Source organism: Haplochromis burtoni, unplaced genomic scaffold (genome assembly GCF_018398535.1).
Source record: "Haplochromis burtoni strain Fernald_Lab_line unplaced genomic scaffold, NCSU_Asbu1 Contig_55, whole genome shotgun sequence".
Taxonomy (NCBI): Eukaryota; Metazoa; Chordata; class Actinopteri; order Cichliformes; family Cichlidae; genus Haplochromis; species Haplochromis burtoni.
Genome location: NW_024582416.1, coordinates 1,819,162 through 1,839,869, shown reverse-complemented (window position 1 = coordinate 1,839,869; position 20,708 = coordinate 1,819,162). Strand labels below are relative to the sequence as shown.

The 20,708-nt window shown below is 40.4% G+C and overlaps 2 protein-coding genes across 6 annotated transcripts; one reads left to right on the top strand and one right to left on the bottom strand.

Moving 5' to 3' along the window:
* The first annotated feature begins 2,511 nt into the window (after positions 1-2,511).
* Positions 2,512-7,646, top strand: rsrp1 (arginine/serine-rich protein 1). 4 transcript variants are annotated; one of them, XM_005922300.2, is made up of 5 exons: positions 2,512-2,752; positions 5,255-5,846; positions 5,933-6,090; positions 7,133-7,207; positions 7,297-7,646. In XM_005922300.2, the coding sequence occupies exons 2-5, from the start codon at positions 5,276-5,278 to the stop codon at positions 7,438-7,440; spliced, it is 948 nt and encodes a 315-aa protein (XP_005922362.1). In that variant the 5' UTR covers positions 2,512-2,752; positions 5,255-5,275; the 3' UTR covers positions 7,441-7,646. The 4 variants fall into 4 exon arrangements, 2 of the variants coding, with proteins under 2 accessions (XP_005922362.1, XP_005922363.1); XM_005922301.3 differs by having other exon boundaries at positions 2,517-2,752; positions 5,235-5,846; XR_006054402.1 differs by lacking the exons at positions 7,133-7,207; positions 7,297-7,646 and adding an exon at positions 6,715-6,764 and having other exon boundaries at positions 5,933-6,494.
* A 1,673-nt stretch (positions 7,647-9,319) lies between these two features.
* On the bottom strand, positions 9,320-17,937 carry syf2 (SYF2 pre-mRNA-splicing factor). 2 transcript variants are annotated; one of them, XM_005922303.2, is made up of 7 exons: positions 17,826-17,937; positions 17,437-17,535; positions 16,140-16,265; positions 15,611-15,728; positions 13,574-13,664; positions 11,792-11,890; positions 9,320-9,675 (listed from the first exon to the last, which is right to left on the bottom strand). In XM_005922303.2, the coding sequence occupies exons 1-7, from the start codon at positions 17,841-17,843 to the stop codon at positions 9,510-9,512; spliced, it is 717 nt and encodes a 238-aa protein (XP_005922365.1). In that variant the 5' UTR covers positions 17,844-17,937; the 3' UTR covers positions 9,320-9,509. The 2 variants fall into 2 exon arrangements, with proteins under 2 accessions (XP_005922365.1, XP_005922364.1); XM_005922302.2 differs by having other exon boundaries at positions 17,437-17,538; positions 17,826-17,912.
* Between the last annotated feature and the right edge of the window lie 2,771 nt (positions 17,938-20,708).

Below are 20,708 nucleotides of genomic sequence, written 5' to 3'. Positions count from 1 at the left end.
GATTCATTTCAGAATCATCAATCCCTAGGGGAAATTATTTTGGTTACAGTGCTCCAGTATAAACAGTAACAAAGAAAGACAATACACTAAGTAAGAAATAGACACAATATATACATGACTTATATAGATTTATGTCACTTATTGATAAATAGCTGAATAAGAAGAAGAGCGTGTGCAAAAAGGGTGTAGCTATTGCAGTATACAGTGTCTTAAGTGGATGAGTTGTACAGGGAAATGGCCACAGGCAGGAATGATTTCCTGTGGTGTTCAGTGGTGCTTTTTGATACTCAAGTCTCTCATTGAACACAGCCTTTGCAGAACAATACCCGGAGGGAGAGAAATAAAGCTGAAGAACTGAAGCGGAAGGCTGATCTGAGGAAAAATCAGTTGAAGAAGTGGATGAAGTCTGCAAATTCAACTATGCAAGTTTTATGGCCATTTAGCAAATAGTCAAGCATGGGAAGCCGTTCACGGAAGGAGAATATATGAAAGAATCATTCATTAAGATTTCAGAATGGGTCTTCAACACCTTCTAGAGTCTAGAAGGTGTTGAAGACCCATTCTGGTTGAAGACGCAATGATAACTCCCATTCAGCTGACTGATAATATCTTAAATTCAATTACGCTGGATGGCCTTAGAGAATGTAAGCAGATTTTTAATTGTCTTTTGTCACTTTAACAGCCTTCCTGCTGAGAAAGACTTCAGTCATGGCCTGACATGCAACGGCAAAGTACAAAAAGCCAAAAATAAACCATTAAAATACAATTTAAAAAGCCAACAAAAACAAACAATTATTATTCCACTAAAAACCATAAAACTTATTGGGTTTATACTATTAAATGTGGAAATAGTGAAATTTGTCATTTTTTATTTAAAATAAAATTTCTCTTTTATGTAGGACAAAGTTTGGATAATTAGTTTCAAGGCCTTTTTTGAAATTTTGTTTTATTTGATTTACTCTTAAGTTTGAAGATGTGTGCTGACTGGTTTCTTGAGTTTCTGCAACATTCCTTTACAATGTAGAAAAACGAATATAATACTGAAATTGCACCTTTTTACCCAGATATTTGAGTTCTTTAGACTGATAGAAAGGGGAAAAGACTTGATGGCCAATGCCCCCCCAAAAAAAAGCGGAAAAAAAAAGAAACAAACCAAAACAACGAACAATAGGAGGACAAGCCAATGTGGGTGGGGTAGACGTTACAAAGAGGCAAAGCTAAATGAATAACAGAAGAGAGATTAGCAAAATAAAACACGGGCAATAGTGAGGAGGGAAGATAATGACGCTGATAGGGAGACATCAGAAACATGAGAAAGTATCAGTTACTCAACTCAACAAATACTCAACAAGAACAAAGACACATTTGATTGAGTTATAGCAGCTGAAGCTTGGCCCCCCAACATGTTTAAAGGATTTCCCATCCCTTATCCTAAAAGAAACCTCGACTGAAACAAGCAGCTATCAAAGTAAACCAATACCAAAAGACCTATAGCAATATATAACATTATTTGAAAGGATAGGTTAATACAAATCATTGCAACTCTTTTTTAGTCCAACAAAATGGATGATGCTAAGTAAGAACTGGGTTAGAACAAGTCGTAAATTTGTAATATCAAAATAATTCCTCTGCACTTCACGGATTCCGTTTTCTTCCCGTATAATAAATGCAGTTAAATTTGAAGTATTATGTAATCCATCTGACCATTTACTGGCTGTTTATGTTGAGTATCAATGAAATGATATGGAGAATCACACTGATGTCTAGTCTATGTTTACTCACCACTCAGACTTGTAATACAGCAATAACCTGCTGATGCTGTGATGCATCTTTTATCCCTTTATCAATGATAATGCTGCAGATATAATGTAATCTTTCAGGTCTATGTGAATTTTCTAGAAACTCCAAACTGCCCCCCTCCCTTCACCTACCGCATCATGCTCTGCTATTTGCTGCAGCAAGCTTTTGTTTAAATGCAATATAATGAAATCATAATCATTGCCGAATTCATTTGTAAACTCTATCCTGCACATAATACACTGAATACATCCATCCTAATCTTTGCTCGGTATCAGGATTAAACTCCTCTATAAATAATACTTAAATAATAGCTTTTACTGCATCTCAGAACTGTGTGTGCAGCTTTTTCTGCAGCACTGAGGCCTTCAAAACACAAAACCCTCAATGCGCCTTTTTCTCAGTGGGTTTATCGGTCGCCCTGAACGATTTGATTATTTTCACCAACTGTATCAGTTACCCGCTGAATCGGTTTCTTTTACCTTGTTTTTAACCTATACTGATTGTAGAAACACAAATATGGCACGATTCATAAACAACGATTAAAGGAAGAATGAATATTGCGGAGATTTAAAAAAGCAGAAGCCGCTAAAGGGAAGATAACTCGACTTATTTTGTTCCTAAAAAGAATCGTTAAGCCCGCGAGTCATTCAAAAGAATCCAATCGTCGCGAACATCACGTGAATGGAAATTTCCAGAAGCAGGTTTAAAGCCCGCTGCGGTCTCTCCCCGCCTACATTAGAGTGACGACGGTGGAAGAGTGAACTTCGAGGAAGACGCTACTATCGCTTTTTTTCTGAGCTAATTGGCTACAAACCAACAAATTCGAGCATTTTGAGTTTCTCTGACAGCTTTTCGTCTTTTGATATACTTCTGGGGGGCAACAATTTGCCACAGCGTTTGCCCTTTGAATCGACTTCAACAGAAAGAAGACCTTCTACTTACAGTCGAACTGGTAAGACAAACATCGCCGTTGGCTTTATTTTATTTTTAAGTTAGAGTTACACGAAACGGTTTCAGATTAAAAACAAACAAACAAACAAAAAAGGTTGTGACTAATGCAAATTGAGTGATGTGGATAAGTTATTATTTGCGAATGTTGCTCAACGATGGAGACGCGTTAGCTCAGGGTTACGTCAACCTGGAACTTTCCAGTTCAAGCCGGTTTAGCCGGTGAGGTTACACAACACTGCTTTGCTCACTAGGGGCAGCAGAGTGGTTATGCAACGGTTATGCTGTCTTTTAATAGACTTTAACCGCTGACACACGTTTCTAACACAGAATGTAACTTAAAGTATTCCTTTTATAAGCTGTTTAATGTTCAGGGAGCAGTTTTTAGTTTTAGCTTGCCTTGAAATGTGATTTACCAGTAGTCTGCAGTCGCGTTTTGCTCTAGGGATCTTTCTCTCTAGGTCATTGAGAAAGTGGTGGTAATGCCACATTAAAAAGACTTCGTTCCAGTAAAGTATTTAAAATTACTGAGGCGTGTTGATCACTTAACACTAGATTTACTAAACCTGCACAAATTTGCGTAACTTCCCTCAATCCAACACCTACTAGAATTACTGGCTTTTTTATTTTCTGGTGCAAGTTCTGAGGTGTTAATCATCCCTGCTGAGATTTTTCACAGGTCGTCAGCTCGTTTCTCCTCCAGCTTTTGTTGTGCCAACCACCCATTATCCTTGAGGTCTGCAATGTGCCAGGCCTCAAGGATAATGGATAATGCATTTGTTTACTCAGAGTAGCTCAGATCCAAGACAGGCCAAACCTCTGTGTTACAACCGTCACAAATGTCTATATAAAATATCCCACACATTGACTGACCTGCAATTATGAAAGGCACACATTCATACCTTCCTTGACTCTCAGCACAGATCTTCCATTATTCCATTGTGACTGTGTATGACTGGCATTGCATTACTACAGCACAGCGCTGTGCATAAATGCAGACCGACTAGGCAGGAGAATCACACACACATCAGGATGGTCTCCGTATCACTGCCAGCAGGAAGAACCTCTCCACGCAACAGGCTTTTGGCCTTGCTTCAGGAAATGGACGAAGCAGACTGATGGAGGAGAGGTTTCATTTGTCCAGCAGGCCACTGATATCTCCTCAGAAGAATCTGAAAAGGAGACGGAACAAGAAACCAACATGCCTCCACGGAAGAGGAATATGTCTACAGTGCATCTCCTTACTTGGGGAAAGGACCCCAGTGATCAGAAGGGAGAGAGGCTGGCAGAGAACGTAGTCATGAAACTGTTTTTGTTTGATGGGAGCAATGTCACAATGGACAATTTCTTTATTTCACTGTCACTGTCGCACAGACTGCTGCAACGCAAAACGACATTAAGGGGCACAGTGAATAAAGTCCGGCGTAAACTTCCTCAACTTGCGCGGATGTATTCCGTAAGAGCAGCAACACGCAGGTGGCCAGTAGCGGTTTTCTGCAATATACTGGACCTAGCGGTGGTGAATGCCTACATTTTGTACAAGGCATGTACAGGGTGGACAGGCAAAAGAAGATTGTTTCTGAGTCTTCTAGCTCAGGAACTTCGTTGCCGATTCATACAGCACAAGGAAATATTAGCACAGAGGCAAGCTGCTGCAGCTGCTGTGACAGGGACTGTAAAGACAACGCAGTGCCAGGTGCAAGAGAGCCGCAACAGGAATCGCAGCAGATTTACCTGTGCAACATGTCAGAAATTCACCTGTGCCAAATGCAGGGATGATGGACACTGGGTCTGCAAACGCTGTAAAGTTTGAAACACTGAAATAAAACAGACTTGTGTACCCATATATTGTGAATGTCTGTCTTTTGTATCGATTTGGCAGGAATTTCTGAAGGTTGTAACAGAGGTTTGGCCTTGGATCGGAGTAAACAAATGGCAATGTTGCCCACGCGCGCACGCAGCAAATCGACATTATTCCCACAAGTGGAAAATCTGCATTGTTATTGCAGAAAAGTGGACAGTGCAAGACAAAAGCAGCAAAAATAAAAACTGTACACAGCACAGTATAGAAAGTGCACTATACTAACGTCTGGAAACATAAATATGGACACGTGTATTGAAAAGTGTGTGTGTGTGTGTGTATAACTAGACTTTATGCATGTTATGTAAGTTGTGGCTATATAAATATATGTACTCTGTGTGTGTGTGTATGTATGTTTATGGACAGGCATGCATGAGAAATATTGCACATAAAAACTACCATAGTGTATTGTAGGTTGCAGGTAAGGAAAGACCAGAATCTCTTCTGGTTGGGGGGCAGGGGGTGTGTTTGCCTGTGAAAGCAGGGTGTTGGGTTCAGGGGAATTTATGCAAATTTGCGCAGGGCTAGTAAATCTAGTAGTAGGGACTTGCACCAGGGGAGGAGAGAGGGGGAGGAAAAAAAAAAGCTTAGTAATTTTAGTATTTTTCTTGTCGTTTTTATGCAGGTTTTCTTTTCTCTTTCCAGCCTTTGACAGAAGACCAGATAATGGCCAAGGGAACAGGCTCTCATTCCGAAATGGCCCGTGCTCGCCAGAGCGATGGCCTCAATGTGATCTTTGACCAGAAAAGCCCCAGGTCATCCCGATCCTATTCCATATCCCGCTCTGTGTCCAGGAGCAGCTATGACAGCAGCCACTCCTCAGGCTCTTACAGAGGGCGCGACAGACGCAGACGCTATTACAGATCATCATCTTCATCGTCCTCATCTTCTTCCAGGAGCAGGTCTTCTCGCTCCAGGTCACGCTCCTACCCCCGCTGCCACAGACGCTCCTCTCGCTGTCGATGTGACGACCACAGCAGACGCAGCAGAGGTCGTTCTAGTCATTCCCCACCCCGCTGTTACAGGGCCCACACTCGCTCATTCAGCCGCTCGCCAGCCAGATGCTCGCATCGCAGACGGTACAGGTCTCCCTCCAGGTCCCGCTCAATTTCCCGATCCAGGTCATCCTTCCGCAGGTCCAGGGGCCGCGTGAGCCAGTATCGATGCAGATTTTCACAATCCTCATCCAGGAGCCGATCCCGATCTGTTGGACGTTCTGTCAGCCTCAGTCTGTGTGGTAAGCTCTGTAGTTGATGTCAGAAATTGGCAGCAAGCAGTAATAATGCTCGTATTAAATTTCTTCATTTGGTTTGTGTCGAGCAGATAAAAGGGAACTCCTCGAAGCTGCAAAGGCAAACGCCATGAAGATTCTGGGAGTGGAGAAACTGGAACTTCCTGAGAGTGTGAAACCAATCCTGTCAGAACCCGAGCGTGAGCCAAAGAAAAGGGTGAGACACGGCTCCGAAAAGACCGCAGCACAGGTGAGTGTGGCAGGAAACGTTACCTGTATGTGGAACCTGCCATTCACTGAAGGCGGAGCTTTTAATACTCTAAAGACTTTGATGTGCATTTTCTTTCCATATAAAGACGAGGGATATGAAGAAGCTTAGAAATATCTCCTGTGCACAGCAGTGCTCTCTAACTTTTAATCACAAGGTAGAGGTTAATGCATTGTTTTTAAATGATTCAGCACTCAGACTTTATAGCTGTGACTATATTGTGGTCGGTGTTGTTGACTTTCCTGTCTTGTTTAACCTTTTGGACCTTGAGGGGAACACATGCTCTTTATTTATTCCTGTCTTCATAGATGACATGACAGTGGTCTCCTTCACTCATCGGCACCTGGGATTAAAGGGCTGTCATGTGACTTGGGTGATAACAAAATGTACTCCTTGTAATCTTCACAATCTGCATTTTCTCCACTAGAGGCCAAATAAATGCAAATGTAGATGTCACATCTCACATTTTAGATACTTGCTAATTGCACACATAGATACAGCCAACTCAGATGTGTTATTACTGATTCACCTTGTAGAAAGGAAGTAAAAATTTGATATTACAAATGTATTTATGCTTGCAGTTGAAGTGGGTTGTTTATTTAGCAGAGCCCTCCACTCGCTGATGGAGCGCACGTGTGTGGACTGCATTATAGAGCTAAAAACAGATGAAGAACTCCTCTCCATATACCAAAGATAAGTTGGTACACATGGTGTGTGCTAAGGGGCTGGGAAAGCTGCGTGACCACCATTCTGCAACTGTATATTTTTCCTTTTATTATTATTATTTTTTTTAATAATTTGTTTTGAGATTCTGTTTCAAGGTCTTACCTTGAAGCTTGGATTAAGTGTTTGGGGGTTGCATGAGAGCTGTAGTTTGTTGGAAGTTATACCTACCTACGCAGTAGAAAAGCTTAACTGTGTTAGAAGCAGTTAATCTAATATGACCTTCACAAACTGTCAAAGCTCACTCTGCCTCCAGTTTGGGGCTTGTGAGTAACTACTTGTTGTCCTTGTTTTTCAACAGGGCACACAGGAGGAGCCTGATGACGTCTCCAGCCCAAGGTCGTCCCAGAAAGGAAAAATTGCTTTCAGCATTAACGTAAGTGACCTAAACTAAAGTGAGTCTTCCTTTGTTTCACACTGCTCTGAATCACTCGTGATAATAAAATAAAAATTGTTTGTTTTCAGAACTCTGTTGCTAAGCCAACAGCTGCAGCTCCTCCTACAGCAAAGGTAACTCCCCGAGTGGACAGCGTGGAGCGTAGGAAGCCCTACGGCCAGTGGATCCCAGTCAGATCAGGCCAATCCTCGAGTGCACGCAAACATACCTAAACCCGCACTCGCGGGGCAGAGCACATGGACACTGTACATGCTGTATATACTGTACATATGAGATGTTCACACATCGGTGTTTTCTTGCAGATGTTAAAGATTTGTGGGAAGAAGTGAAGAATCGTTCAGGTGGGATTATTTTTATTTTTTTTGTTTCCTTGTGTTTTTTGTGATGTTTATAAACTCAATAAAGTTATTTCACATAATACTTGTTTCTGGACGTCCTTTCATACGTGAAGGCGCAGCAGTGCCAAAGAGACTTGTGTAATTTCTTTTTTTTCCCCTCTTAAACCCCCAAGGGTTTAGTAGTTGGAAATCAGCTGGAAAGTGACCTGCAGTATCTGAAATAGCCACATAGTGTCAGCATTTCCACTGCCTGCAAGGTTGGTTATATAAAGGCCTGCTTCTAGAAGGTTCCTGACCTCAATTGTCAGATCTGATTTGTTCAGCTGATTCAAGCAGTGGTAACGCAGATCAAAAAGTGCATCTCCAAAACCTTGAGCATTAAAATAAAATCTTTTAGAACAGTTATTGATAAATCTGTACCTGTTGTAACATAGCATGACATGACACTTCCACTTGTTCTGTTTTAGCCCAGGTTAACACCTCTAGTTATAATGCTGTACATTTACTTGACTAGGCCTGACTTACTAGATTTGGCTTCCAATGGGTGAGACATTTTTGTAGTGTAGTTTTTCTTTTACACTGCAAAGGGTGATGGAGTATTATCACCCTGCAGGGTAAGCACCATGGGCAGCCAACTTTGAATGCAAAAACTTTCTTAAGGGGATGTTCTTGGAGCTACATTTTAAATAGTGGTGTTGGAGAACAGTTCAGGATGTGCCTAATGTATTTCAAAGTATGTTTGCACATGTATTTAATATTTTCCAGGCAAAATATAATAAATAGCAGTGCGATACTGGTAAATCTGAGCTTGATACTCAGATATTCAAAGGTGGATTCACCGCTTTGAGCGCCTTACTGCCAGACTAACAGTCTCTGGCTGTAAGCTGACTTGTAATTGTGATTAATGACTGATGGGAGATACTGCTGATTACTTAGTACTGACACACAAAGCAAGCGTTGAGCTTGTTTTAACAGGAAAAGGTGAGAAGACAGGTTTATCCTGACATTTCTGCGTGACTCAATGATCTCCCCCCACCTTTATGAGCAGACACTGGCATCAGTTGTGCCTTAGTTTTAAATCAGTATTGCTTTATAGGACACACCAACTGTCGGTTGGCTGTGAATGAATCAAAAGTGTCAGACACAACTGAATTTATGCAACGTTTCTACAGCCAGTGTCCTCAGGCTAATCAGATAAGACTTCTTAAACCTGAACACCAACAGCAAGTCAGATATCAAAAGGAAAATCTGAAGACTTCCCCTGCTTTTCATCAGCAAAACATAAACATGCATTGTGTTTAAGAAGATCTCATAAATTTCCTTTAAGGGTCTAACTCATCCAAATAAAATAAATTTCAAGTAAGGACACATTTCATGTCATTTAACCCTTCTGGCTCTGTCCTGTCGCTGCTTATCCAGTAGAGGGCACAGTGACCCTACGTTCAGGCATGGAAAGCTGTTTGCATGTCTGCTCTGAAGTCACAAGGCTTTGTGTTCACATATCTGCTCTGGGGAAGTTAGTGGCAAGATGCAGATGATAAAAGCAATAAATTGAATTACCCAACTGTTGCTCCGCGTCCCGTTCTCTTCGTGCACCTACGCTGAAACCCTGTTGGCTGACATTCTGTGCTAAACATGCCCCCAAAGAGATTCAATGGTGAGTTAACAGTTCATTCTCACGCTCAAAATCGCTCTCGTCATGAGACCACACACAGAAGCAGCCACAGGAAAAAAAAACAAGTGTGCAAGATAATGAGATAATTGGAAGTGGTTTATTAAAAAATAAGAGTTCAGAGACAGACTTTTCATACTGTACAAGTAAAACAAAATTTTTTTACATATGTCAGCTCAAAAACCTGGCAACACTGCATTTTCGCTCATAAACACAGACTTTAAGCAAGAAGGAAAAAATAAAAAGCGAAGCTCTAAAGTGACCTGACGCTCTACACCGCTGTGCCCCTCTCCAGGTTTTGCTTGATCTCTGCTGTGTATTTGCCATAGAAACGCTCCGCCTTCTTGTTGAACTTGGCGTTCCTCTCGTTGATGTAGTCGATGTCGGCGTCGTCGTTGTAGGCCCTGCGTCGGCTGTACTTGGACCGCTTCTCAATCCTGACACAAAGCAAAAATAAAAGCAGCTTAGAGACATTTTCATAAACTGGCGTGGCCTCCAACTGTGGCAGATCCAATAACAATAACTGGCTGCAGGCAATAATTTGGAAGCATGCATTTTTAAATTTGGCAAGCCGAGTGGCGATGGAAAACCTAGCGCACATACTCGGAGGAAAATACTGTCAATTTGTGAGCTCCTACTCCTCATCCACCCTGTCTTCAAAGCATTGTTGTGCGTCATACCCTGGCAACCGAATCCTTGTCTAATGCCCTGCAGTTGCATCTCCAACACAGTCCTTCGACTGTCTTAAATATAGAAGAGCTTGGGGGAAGACCGGGGTAAGAAAAAGGTCAAAGATTTCTGGAGGAAAGAGAAAACCTTCAGCTGAGTGACATTAAAAGTGAGTGAGGCAGAAGGTACTGTTAGACCTCTTTGTCTCGCCACCTTAAAGTAGCCTCCAGTGTGGTTATCATAAAGCTTTGCAAAAGCATCACACCATCTGTCTGACATTTAGCCGTGCACACAGGCTGTTCAGGTTTGACAGTGCCCCGACTATGACCCGGTTCCACCATCACGTGACCTAGTCGGTCACTTACAGACTGGCCAACACTCATTTAATCTGTGAGATCTCCAAACTTTATTCAACACAGTTCTGTCTGAAAGTTCTGAACTGAAAACATCTGCAAGGCTCTGCAGGTCTGCTGGAGAATTTCAAGGGAGGAGACATCCAGTCACTGGCTGCAAACAATTTTCAAAACCCCCCCAAAAAACAATGTCATATTTGAACATTTGAAATACATAAAAGCATCATAGCTCATGGATGTCACATGTGATGTTATGATTATCATATCAAGAACCAACGGTCACTTATGAGACGAGCAATGGCTCGGTCACATTAACAACAGGATGGCAACTTTGTTGCTGGTGGTTTTGTTGTCACCGCACTGATTTTTTTCACATTCGGAGACTGACTACAAGCAGCTGCAGCAAGAAACAGGTCACCCAGAGGCTGAAGACGTTGCATGCTCGTCAGTGTGAGGCAACCCATCTACAAACAATCGCAGTTGGACTTTGTACAGTCATGGAGTTTGTACAGTCATTTCACCAACGGGTGCATCTTGTTTTTGATGGATCTCAAGTGATTGAAACTACATCACGATTTCTTGAGGCATTTTCGAAGTTCTGTTTCAAATCTCTGAGGTTCTGGAAGTTTGATGTGACTTTCTGTGTCTGAAGACAAGCAACAAATTTCACATTTTTTAAAGTTAATTTCTGTATTATCACAAACAGACTGCATGTAATTGACCCTTTACTCGTGGGCTGTAAACAAACAAACTTTGTCTTATTACCATAAAAGTTGCTTTGAACACGACACCTGGTCCCAGTCTTCTGAAGCAACTATTTAGCAGTATCTTGATTGTGCTCCGGTCTCCAACCACTGTTTTCCTCGGTGTGACTGCAGCACAACAGAGCTTTCATAGGCAGTTAGCAGCCCGCTGCTTGTCACCAACTTATTGCTCAAACTTTCTTGTCAAATTGCACAACCAATCACCTCCTCTTCCTGGCATAACAAGACGTGACCCTGCCAGCTTGGTTACGATTATGTTCAGTTTAGCAGGTTGAACTTCCCAGTATTTGAAAACTCAGTTTAAACCTTGGTCAGAAGGTGGCAGATAATGAACTGCCTCCTATCCTCATTTGGACCAGAATTTATGGTCCGGGGTTGAATTCTTCCACTCAGAGATTGCCTCCCATTGCCTTTGCTTATCTTCACACTGCGTTTGTGGTGTGCCAGCATTGGGAAGCAGGGATTTAACTGACATGAACCCACGGTCATCCAGAGACAAAACAAACATTTTGTGCAGCTTTGATGGTGCAAACCAATCATAATAACCAAGCTTTAACCAAATCAGTGCTTGGCTTTTCTTCCACACTGCCACAGGTGGATAAAATTCTGTTTTACGTCACATGCTTGATTTTGTGTAACCACAGAGCATCAGTGGGTACAGAGGTTTATCTTAGCGGTCTGCCCCGTGAATCAGGCTGGTGTAGATATAAAATTAAGAGATGGTCAGAAGTGGATAGGGAACTGCTTTCGTGAAAAGTGTGACTTACTGTTTCTCAACATCCTCCACCATGCGGTCAATGCCATCCTTTGTGGGAACATGGGTGCCGTAGATCAGGCTATTGGACGTGGGGTGGAAGTCCTCACCGCTGTGGAGCACCAGCAAAACAATTAGAAATGCATAACCACAGATAATCGGCACTTTAACATTCCTAAATCCACTTTTCTATCCCATCATTGTGATTATGCACATCCCAATGAGGGAAGATGATGTTGCTTTGGGGCCAGTCGTGATGGTGCATCCTTCATGGTTCTGCATGTGGCGGCTTTTACAGTCTGGAAAACACCTCCAGGGCAGTGAATTCCTCTCTGACCTTGGTGCGCATTCTCCACATTAAAAAAAATAAATCTTTAAATTATTTCTGGAGTGTGCAGCTACGTTAACATATCGCCCAGGGCAAATCGGGGATATGCAAATTAATATACAGAAAATGCTTTGCACACACATGATGGCGGGCGTTATAGATCAATATCACCAAGCTTCATTTTCTCAATTAATTTTACTTGACTGGAAATTTCACAGTTCGGGTCACAGAAAGACCTCCTCATGCATCATTTTTATTACACTGTTAGAGGAAATTCGTAAAACTAACTCCCAAGGACATTTCTTCATAATTTGAGTGGTCTGTGTAACCGGATTAATCTTAAGACTCCAGAAGTGCTAGTCAGTTAAATGTAATATTTATTTGAATCAACGTACAAAATCTAACTTGCAACATACGTTAGTTAATAATAACTGGATAAACTCATTAAGAAGGCCAGCTCTGTTCTGGGATGCACCCTGGACCCAGTGCAGGTGGTGGGAGACAGAAGGACTCTGGCCAAAATAACACCTCTGATGGACAGAGTCTCCCACCCCATGCAATGCTGCTGAACTGCAGAGCTCCTTCAGTGACAGACTGCTGCATCCTTGATGCATGAAGGAGCGTTTCTGCAGGTCCTTCCTCCCTGCAGCTGTCAGACTGTACAATCAGAACTGCTCCCAACAAACACGGATGTTTACATCAGCGCTGTAACTTGCACTATTTTATCAACCGATTCACACTATAACCAGATTTTGCCTCTTAACTTCATTTAATTTTATTTAATTTAATAATGGTACAGTACTCTGTTTTTGGTAACCATTGTCCTTGATGTAAATATGTAAAAATTGTTTATGTTTCTGTTCTGTGTCTTGTATACTGTTTGTTTGTATATGTGTCTTTCTTGCTGCTGTTATACCCAAATTTCCCCATCTGGGACAATTAAAAGGATTCTTCTTCTTCTTCTAGTTTTGGTTCCAAGATGCAGTGATGCCCTTAATGGGGGTTTTACTACAAAGATGCGCCAGTAGTAAATCTGTAAAACAATGGGCCTCGTTTTTGTCGCTCCAATTCCCTGTTTTCTCCCTGTCACATGGTGATGTGCAAAAAAAAAAAAAATCAACGTCAGCTACCATTTTGGCATTGCTTCGGCCAGTTTCCACAATTTTTGGTGGGAGACTGATGTGGTGGTATTGTCCAAGCGACAGCAACTATCGCTATACTGCAGCGACTTCCTGTGTGACGACGATGAATGCCAGTGGAGGGTGTACTGGGAACGCAAACGTCCCCAGTTCTGTGATTTTGAGTCTTTGCAAACAAGTTGGTGCCTTCCAGGCAAACTAAAGAAGCTTTCAGTAAGGTGCTGTGTGCCTCTATATCTATACGTTCATATTTCCCCTGCCAGCAGCCACTCACCACCTGGCTGGAGAATACAGAGGTTGCTTGGGGTCTGACGGAGGCCCAACTCACCTTTCCTCCTTTTGCTTCTCGTAATTTTCCATGTCTGGCCTGATCTGCTTGGTAAGCCTCTGGTACTGCCGGAACTGGGCTTCTGCATATCCTGTAGTCCATCATGTGTGCGTTTGTGTGTGAGAGGAGGAAAGGAAAAAAGAAAAAGAGTTATAATTAGTGGAACAAACAGCAAGCAGGCACGAGGCTCAGCAATCACAATCTGCGGCTTGTTAAGGAGGGCTGAAGAGGCATCTCTCCACGTCAGCCCCCCCCTCCCTTTTTTTTTGAAGCCCCTCTGCTGATTATTTTCTCCCCAGAGGTTTTAATTCAGGGGAGGTTTTGATGCCACACATGGCAGCCATATTTAGGAGACACAGCAAATGTTTTTTTCCCAGCAGATTAAAGCAGGAGCAGTCTGACACGGTAAGGCCAGGATCTGTGTTCACAAAGCTTCCTGATGCTAAAGGTTGTTCCTAGTCACAAAGATCCTGGTAAAGATAAAAGCTATCCACAAAGGCATTCACCTTCTATTCCAACTCTTCCAATAGGAGCTACACTAAACCTTGCCATCAATGAAAAAGTACAGATGGTGTGATGAAAAGTAACGGCTACCAAACAGTCAGAAAAATCAAACCAGCACCAAAATGGACAGAAAGAATGGTACAAATAGCAAAGACAAGCATTTCCGTAAGAAGCTGGCTCCCTACATTTTGCTGTAATGTCGGCTCAAAGCATCTTTCATTCATCTATGTCACTCGAATTTTTTGTGATAAAGAAATTGGAAACTAAACAGAAGACGAGAATCACGGTGCACCACTTTCTCAAGAGTAAATTAAGTTAAGTAAGTATCTAGTAAACGATTGGACTGAGGCTCTTTGGCGTGACAAGACGGTTGCCCACGGCTAAAATAAAGCTGTTTGATCTGATCACCTTATAACATCTGCAAAAGGATTCCTCAGCCAATACAATCATTAGACGTGGTCTATTTTTACACCGTATTAAACATTGTTCAGCAATCATGCTGGACGTTAAAGAGGATGAGAATCATGCAATCAGATTAGAATTCTTTTAGGATTCAAGCTAAATAAGGTGGTGCTGTTAGCCTGAGCTTCAAACTTGATTCAAACAGACATTTTTTGGTAGGTTGGTGACAGTCTGGCTCTTCCAAAGAACACAACACAGGTCAGCTGCAGAGTTTCTGTGTATGCTGACAAAAAGTAAATAGAAGGGTGTGCTCCTAGTCTCCTTAGAAAGACCTCAGAGAGGTCTTACGTTAGCCTAGAAAGTACCAACAAGAGGAATTTCAGCTTATAAGTGATTTAGGATTTTTTTTTTATAGCAACTCTGAGCAAAGAAGGGACTAAAAATGTTACATCCATTAGGAGGTGAAGCTAACATTGTTGCTAAATATGACATATTTAACTAAATAAATAGTGGAAAAAAATATCTTAGTCTTGGACATAATGAAGAATCACTCGCTGATATTTGCTTCTATACATTAACTCAAATTTCCAGGAGAAAATCATTCAGCTTTTACCAGCACACTGAAGTCCACTGCCTGTAAAAGCTTTTTAAAGTCTAAGATGTGAAAATTAAATGCACCGCGAGTGCTGTGCAACTGTCTATGATCACTCTGCTGGTTAAATCTGGGCAGACCTGTTACATTTTTCCTGCTGCCAAATATTTTACTGACACCTTAACATTACCGTGTAGGCGAATATGAGCAAATCTTTAATGGGATCGACCACAGATTTTTGTCGCTGTTCACTATTTCCTCTTTGTTTTTTTAAGTGCCAGCGATGACACTAACACAAACGCAGGGTCATGTTGTGGCTAGTTTCTACAGCTTTGCAACCACTGCTATTATGATGGCATGTTTAACCAATTAGTCTAATAACCACACTATAAAATGTTAGACTGCACAAGTAGATGATAAAGTCATCTGTCACTCATCCTTCTCCGACTCAGCTTTCTAACACATTTTTTGCCATTAATAAATAGAAGAATAGAGTCATTAGAAAATAATCTGCATCTGTCTTTAGTGGAACAACCGACCTGCAAATCCTGTGTCGGGATTCTTTTTCTTCTTTTTCCTCTCCCACCTCTCTGCATCGTCAGCAGTGATGTCCAGCAGTTTCACTCTGTTATAGTCCTCCCCACGAGCAGCACACTCCTGAATCAGTAATCGATACTTAATAATCAACTCAAACTGGGAAAAATTCAGCTGCACCACCGCAAAACTTTTAGATATTGTGATTCTAGTAAATCCAGCATAAAACTGCCACAGTATTTTTGGGTAATGAGATAACACGTTATGTTGTGCTACATAGAAGAGAAACAGAATTTTCTGACAATGCCTGGAGGTGATTCACTTTAGACTTTGGGGCAACTGCACTAGTAATGATATGAGATTGACAAGGATGCAGTTAATACAGCTGTCGTGGATACCTAAAAATCACTTTAAGAGTCCTGGTGGGGATTTTGCATGTTCTTCGGTATGATGGTATTTAATTAGCCTGAAATTAGGACCAGTATATCAGTACATCCAGTGTACCAACCCAGGACTACTGAAAAATTGAAATACCTTTTTCTTGTCATCTTCAGCAAGCTCCCACTCCAGTCGGGCTTTCTTAGCCTCCCAGTTTGAGGGCAGCTTCAACCTCTTGTCTTCCTCCACGACCTCCTGGTGATTGAGCTTACGTGCTTCATTCTGCAGTGACAAATAACACAAATGACAGGTTTGAGGAGAAGCTGCATGAAAGAAAAAAAGGGAAAAAACTAAAATACAATACACCTGTAAACCTCTATACCTCATTTCATGGGTCACACCTGGCCCAATTTGATCAAAATGGGTAAGAAAAGTAAGAGTAACACACAGTACTTATCTTAAGAAGATGTTTACAGAGACATCTTCTGTTATAGTACATTAACATATCTACTGTTGGAAACCTACAATTCAATAACAATGTGTTTTGAACTTGTCGTTCAGTCCCACAATTCCCCAAAAGAGCTCTACTTTGAGTTGCTGTAAACACGCCTTTAGAAGTTAAACTTTCAGCAAATAAGCTTTTAAAAAAAACGGGGGGGTTTGTGTTTTGTTTGTTTTTTAAGCTTATTTTTGTTCTTTATGCCCTGATTACTCTCCAAGTGCACTGGGGGGTGTTATAATGGCTGCATGGTCCAGAGAATTACTACTGATACCAGCAGCCCAAGTTTAAAAACATTATTTCCTTACTAGAAGAAAAGTTCTTCTCTTGTAAACAAGAACCGATGAACAGCCTTAGATTTTCTTTTAAAAAACAAATATTCAACAGCAGATCTCACTTTATCCACATTAATCACACCATCACGACACTAGGAGCAGCAGTGAGTTTCATTGAAAAACTGGGTTAGTTAATGACCTTACTGCAACTGCCATCCATTGGGCCGGTGTCACACCAAAAAGTGATTGCTGAAGTCTCTATCTGTGATATATTTGCTTATATTAACAAATAGTGAGCAGGATGTGTTAGTGAGTTTTATATAAAATAAAGAAATTACCTGCTTTGCAAACATCTTTATGACTGTGTTATTGTCACTACCCTGTATGATTAATCAAGTCCTTTTTTGCCCAATCTTTATAGAGCTGTTGTGCTTGTGAGCTTCTGCTTTGTGACAGGAATGTTTTTTTGGGCTCAAGATGATTCGATATCATTCGTGAGAGATATGTTTGAGATATACTGGTCATATTCAAGCTTTGTTTTTCACATGCCACTGGTTTGCACACTACAGTGGATCGATTCCGGCCTTTGGGACCCCAATTTGCTGACCATGCGGTTAAACATGAGGTTTCTGTGATTTTACGACACATTTGACTGAAGCTTTGAAGTTAAATAGCTCACCCGTTTGAAATGCAGCTCTCGAAATTTTCGTAGTCTCGCTTCTCTCTTCTGGGACGTGACGGTTTCAGTCGGCTCCTCTTCGGCAGTTGCAGCAGGCTCCTGCTAACAAAGACAAAGACAAGTAAAACGTTTTAATTCAAACTGTTCAATGAAGAAGAGACGCCTGAGAACAACTGACAGTCAGAAAGCTAACGCTTATTAGCCGCTTTAATTCCCGTTAGCCTCGTACACAAAACACGACATTTTAACCAACAAACACGACGAAGAAACACAACTTCTGTCAGCAACACGACACATCGCAATCTAACGAGTTACATCCATCTACCGTATCCACTATCCATTAAAAAAAAACCTAAATAAAATACAAATAACAAGGAAAAAGCGCTAACCTCGCTACAAGACGCCATTATTGTTGTATTGATGTGGAAGAAAACAGGAAGTTCAGCACTAGCGCCGGATATTACGTACAAGAAGAAAGCAACGCAATTACAGCAACAAAACGTAAATAAAGCAAAGATAATCGATTAATTGCTGAACAACATCGGTTCATATAACGGCAGAAATCAAATATGATATAATCTCAGCTCCACTTTCAGATCATCAACTTATTTTTATTGAAATAAACAACTTAACAACTAAATTTTAATGGACGAGTCACTAAACTTAATAAAAATAATATAATAATATAATAAAAAGCAATACAAATAAATAAATAAATAAAATACAGAATTTATAGAATACAGTTATTATACAAAATTCACGTAGGAAGAATTGATGAAGATTACGAACTTAGAAAATAGTTTATAAAAGCTCCAACAACATAAAAAAAAAAGAAAATCTATCATTAGAAGAACAGACAAATCTAAAAGATTTACAACTTAAGTATAAAAACATTTATATTTCAAGGGCTGAAGGAGCTTTTATTCATTACTGAAAAAATGGCTAGAAAAGGAAGAAGAATGTATCTTTCTTAAACTTGAAATAAAAAGGAAAAAAATATTTTAAAATTAAACGTCAAGAGTAATATAACTGAAGACCATATTCAAAATTCTTCTTTAAAAACAAAATCAGTGAAAAACTTTAAGTTACTCCTTTTATGGACTCACTTAACAATATTAAATAATCATGCAAAGATTTAAGGGGAAAAATTAAAATTCTCCTGGCACAGATGGATTAACTGTAGAGCTTTGTAAAAATCTTTAAGAAGCTATCTTTATTTCTTTATAAAGTAAGCACAGAAACTGGGAAGCATGGGTCACTTACCTCTATAGTGACTCAGGGACCAGTGTTGGTGTTATGGATGGGCCTCAGGGGTCCAGGCCCATCCAGTAAAGTCAGTGTGTCGTTTCAGCTGAATGGTACTCAAACACTTCAACTATAAGTTATAGTGACTCATACAATTTGGGTGATGAAAAACATGAACACCCATATCACTGATAAGTGCCGTGAAATCTCAGTTTAATTATTTAGCTCACAGTAATTCAATACTTTTGCACCGGTCATGGAAACCAGCATGACTGAGTGGATTGGTCGATGCAGGTCGCACCTTGGGAAGTACGACTTCTGTCTCTTTGAAATCAAAAAGAGGTGATTTTAGGTTGTGCAGCTAGTTTGAAAGCATGACCCTACTGAAAGCTGCAAAGCAAATTGAAATGTGTTGAAGATATTATGAGCTCACAGTCAGCTGTCCTAGTGTGAGTGAGTTCATAGATCCACTTCTGGTCCCATTATCACCAGTAAGCTGGCAGATGATACCACCCTATTTCTAAAGGATGAATATGAGACTAAAGATGCGCTTTATTAGACCTTCTTTTTTATATGATATGTAAATATCTTAGAATGTCTTTAGAAACAAGTTCAACCCTCTGATGAAATCAGTTGAACACAGTTTTAGTTCGTGACTCCACAGACACCCATCTGTTTTAGGGAGAGCTTTAATTGCAAAAGCAGGAGAGTTTTTGCAGACTGTTGCATACAACACCAGTTTTTTATTTATTTGGAAAAACCATAGTATTAGGAAAGCTGTCTTAATGAATAAGCCTGATAAAGGTGGAATCGTTGCCTTTGATTTTGCAAGTCTTTATCACTTCACTTTTAAAATCCAATGGTTTCAAAATCTCATTAAAATCGGACCTTAAAATCTTGAGAGTTTCCCATGAATGGATCCAAAATGTTAATATGATGATCTCTGAGTCATTTAGTCATCCCTTTTGCCTTGTGACATGGAGTGGCAACATGCTGGAAAGTGCACAGCCTGTCACCAAATTGCTCCTGAAGAAACTGATGCTTGTGGATGATTTTAGTGGTCAGACCTTAAAAAGCCGAAACCCACAAACTGAACAACATGGCCCTTCGATAAGAGATGAATGGCTCGATCATGCAGCATGCCACAGAAGTCAACTTGGTAAGTACAGCCTCTTTGCATACACTTGATTTATTTAATGAAACTAATTGTTCTTCACTCTATCACAGAAATATGTAAAAAATAATCTAAACGTAAACTGATATTAACTGTATGAAACAAAATTTCAAGCTCGATCTTTTCTCAAACATTGTCGTGATAGCAAACATCTCACTTCATTTTATGATAAAAGATTTAAAGTAATTTGAAGAATGTTTTGTTCTCTTCCTGTGTTTGCGGATTTTTTGTTATCTACGTATCATCTGAATGCTATTCAGCTATCCTGTCTACAAATGTAAGATTGTTTCATGAGGTTATTAGACATGAATCATTAACAAACATGTTCTGTAACTACGAGAACTCATGATTATTTATTGTGACACTGCATCAGTTGTGTGCATGCTTGGTCTTTTTATTGTGGTACCATGGCAAAAGTAATTGGTAGACACAATTTATTATACAATAAAGTCTTTGTGTATAATTTTAAACCAGGGCATTTTACTTACTTTTGAAGTTTAAATTCATTGAAAAATACTGCTATACAAATGGAAACTGGCATGACACACACAGAGAGCAATTATGAATATGGCTGGAGGTTATAAAATGAGAGACTTGAAAGGTCAAGCATAAAGTCATCAGTGTAACACACAGAGAATCTGTTTAGACTCTCCTAAACTCAATTGTTATGGTTGTTTTTGCCACATAGAAATATACCACCAATGCATCTTATTTTTACCCACAAAAACACAAGTATCAATCAAGGCCTTGGAACATGGGACGCCTAAATATGATTCTATGATCTGATCAGGAGATGAAAGTAAACACTTTCAAGACTCATTTGATCATGTTTGACTTGCCAAAATGGATGTAC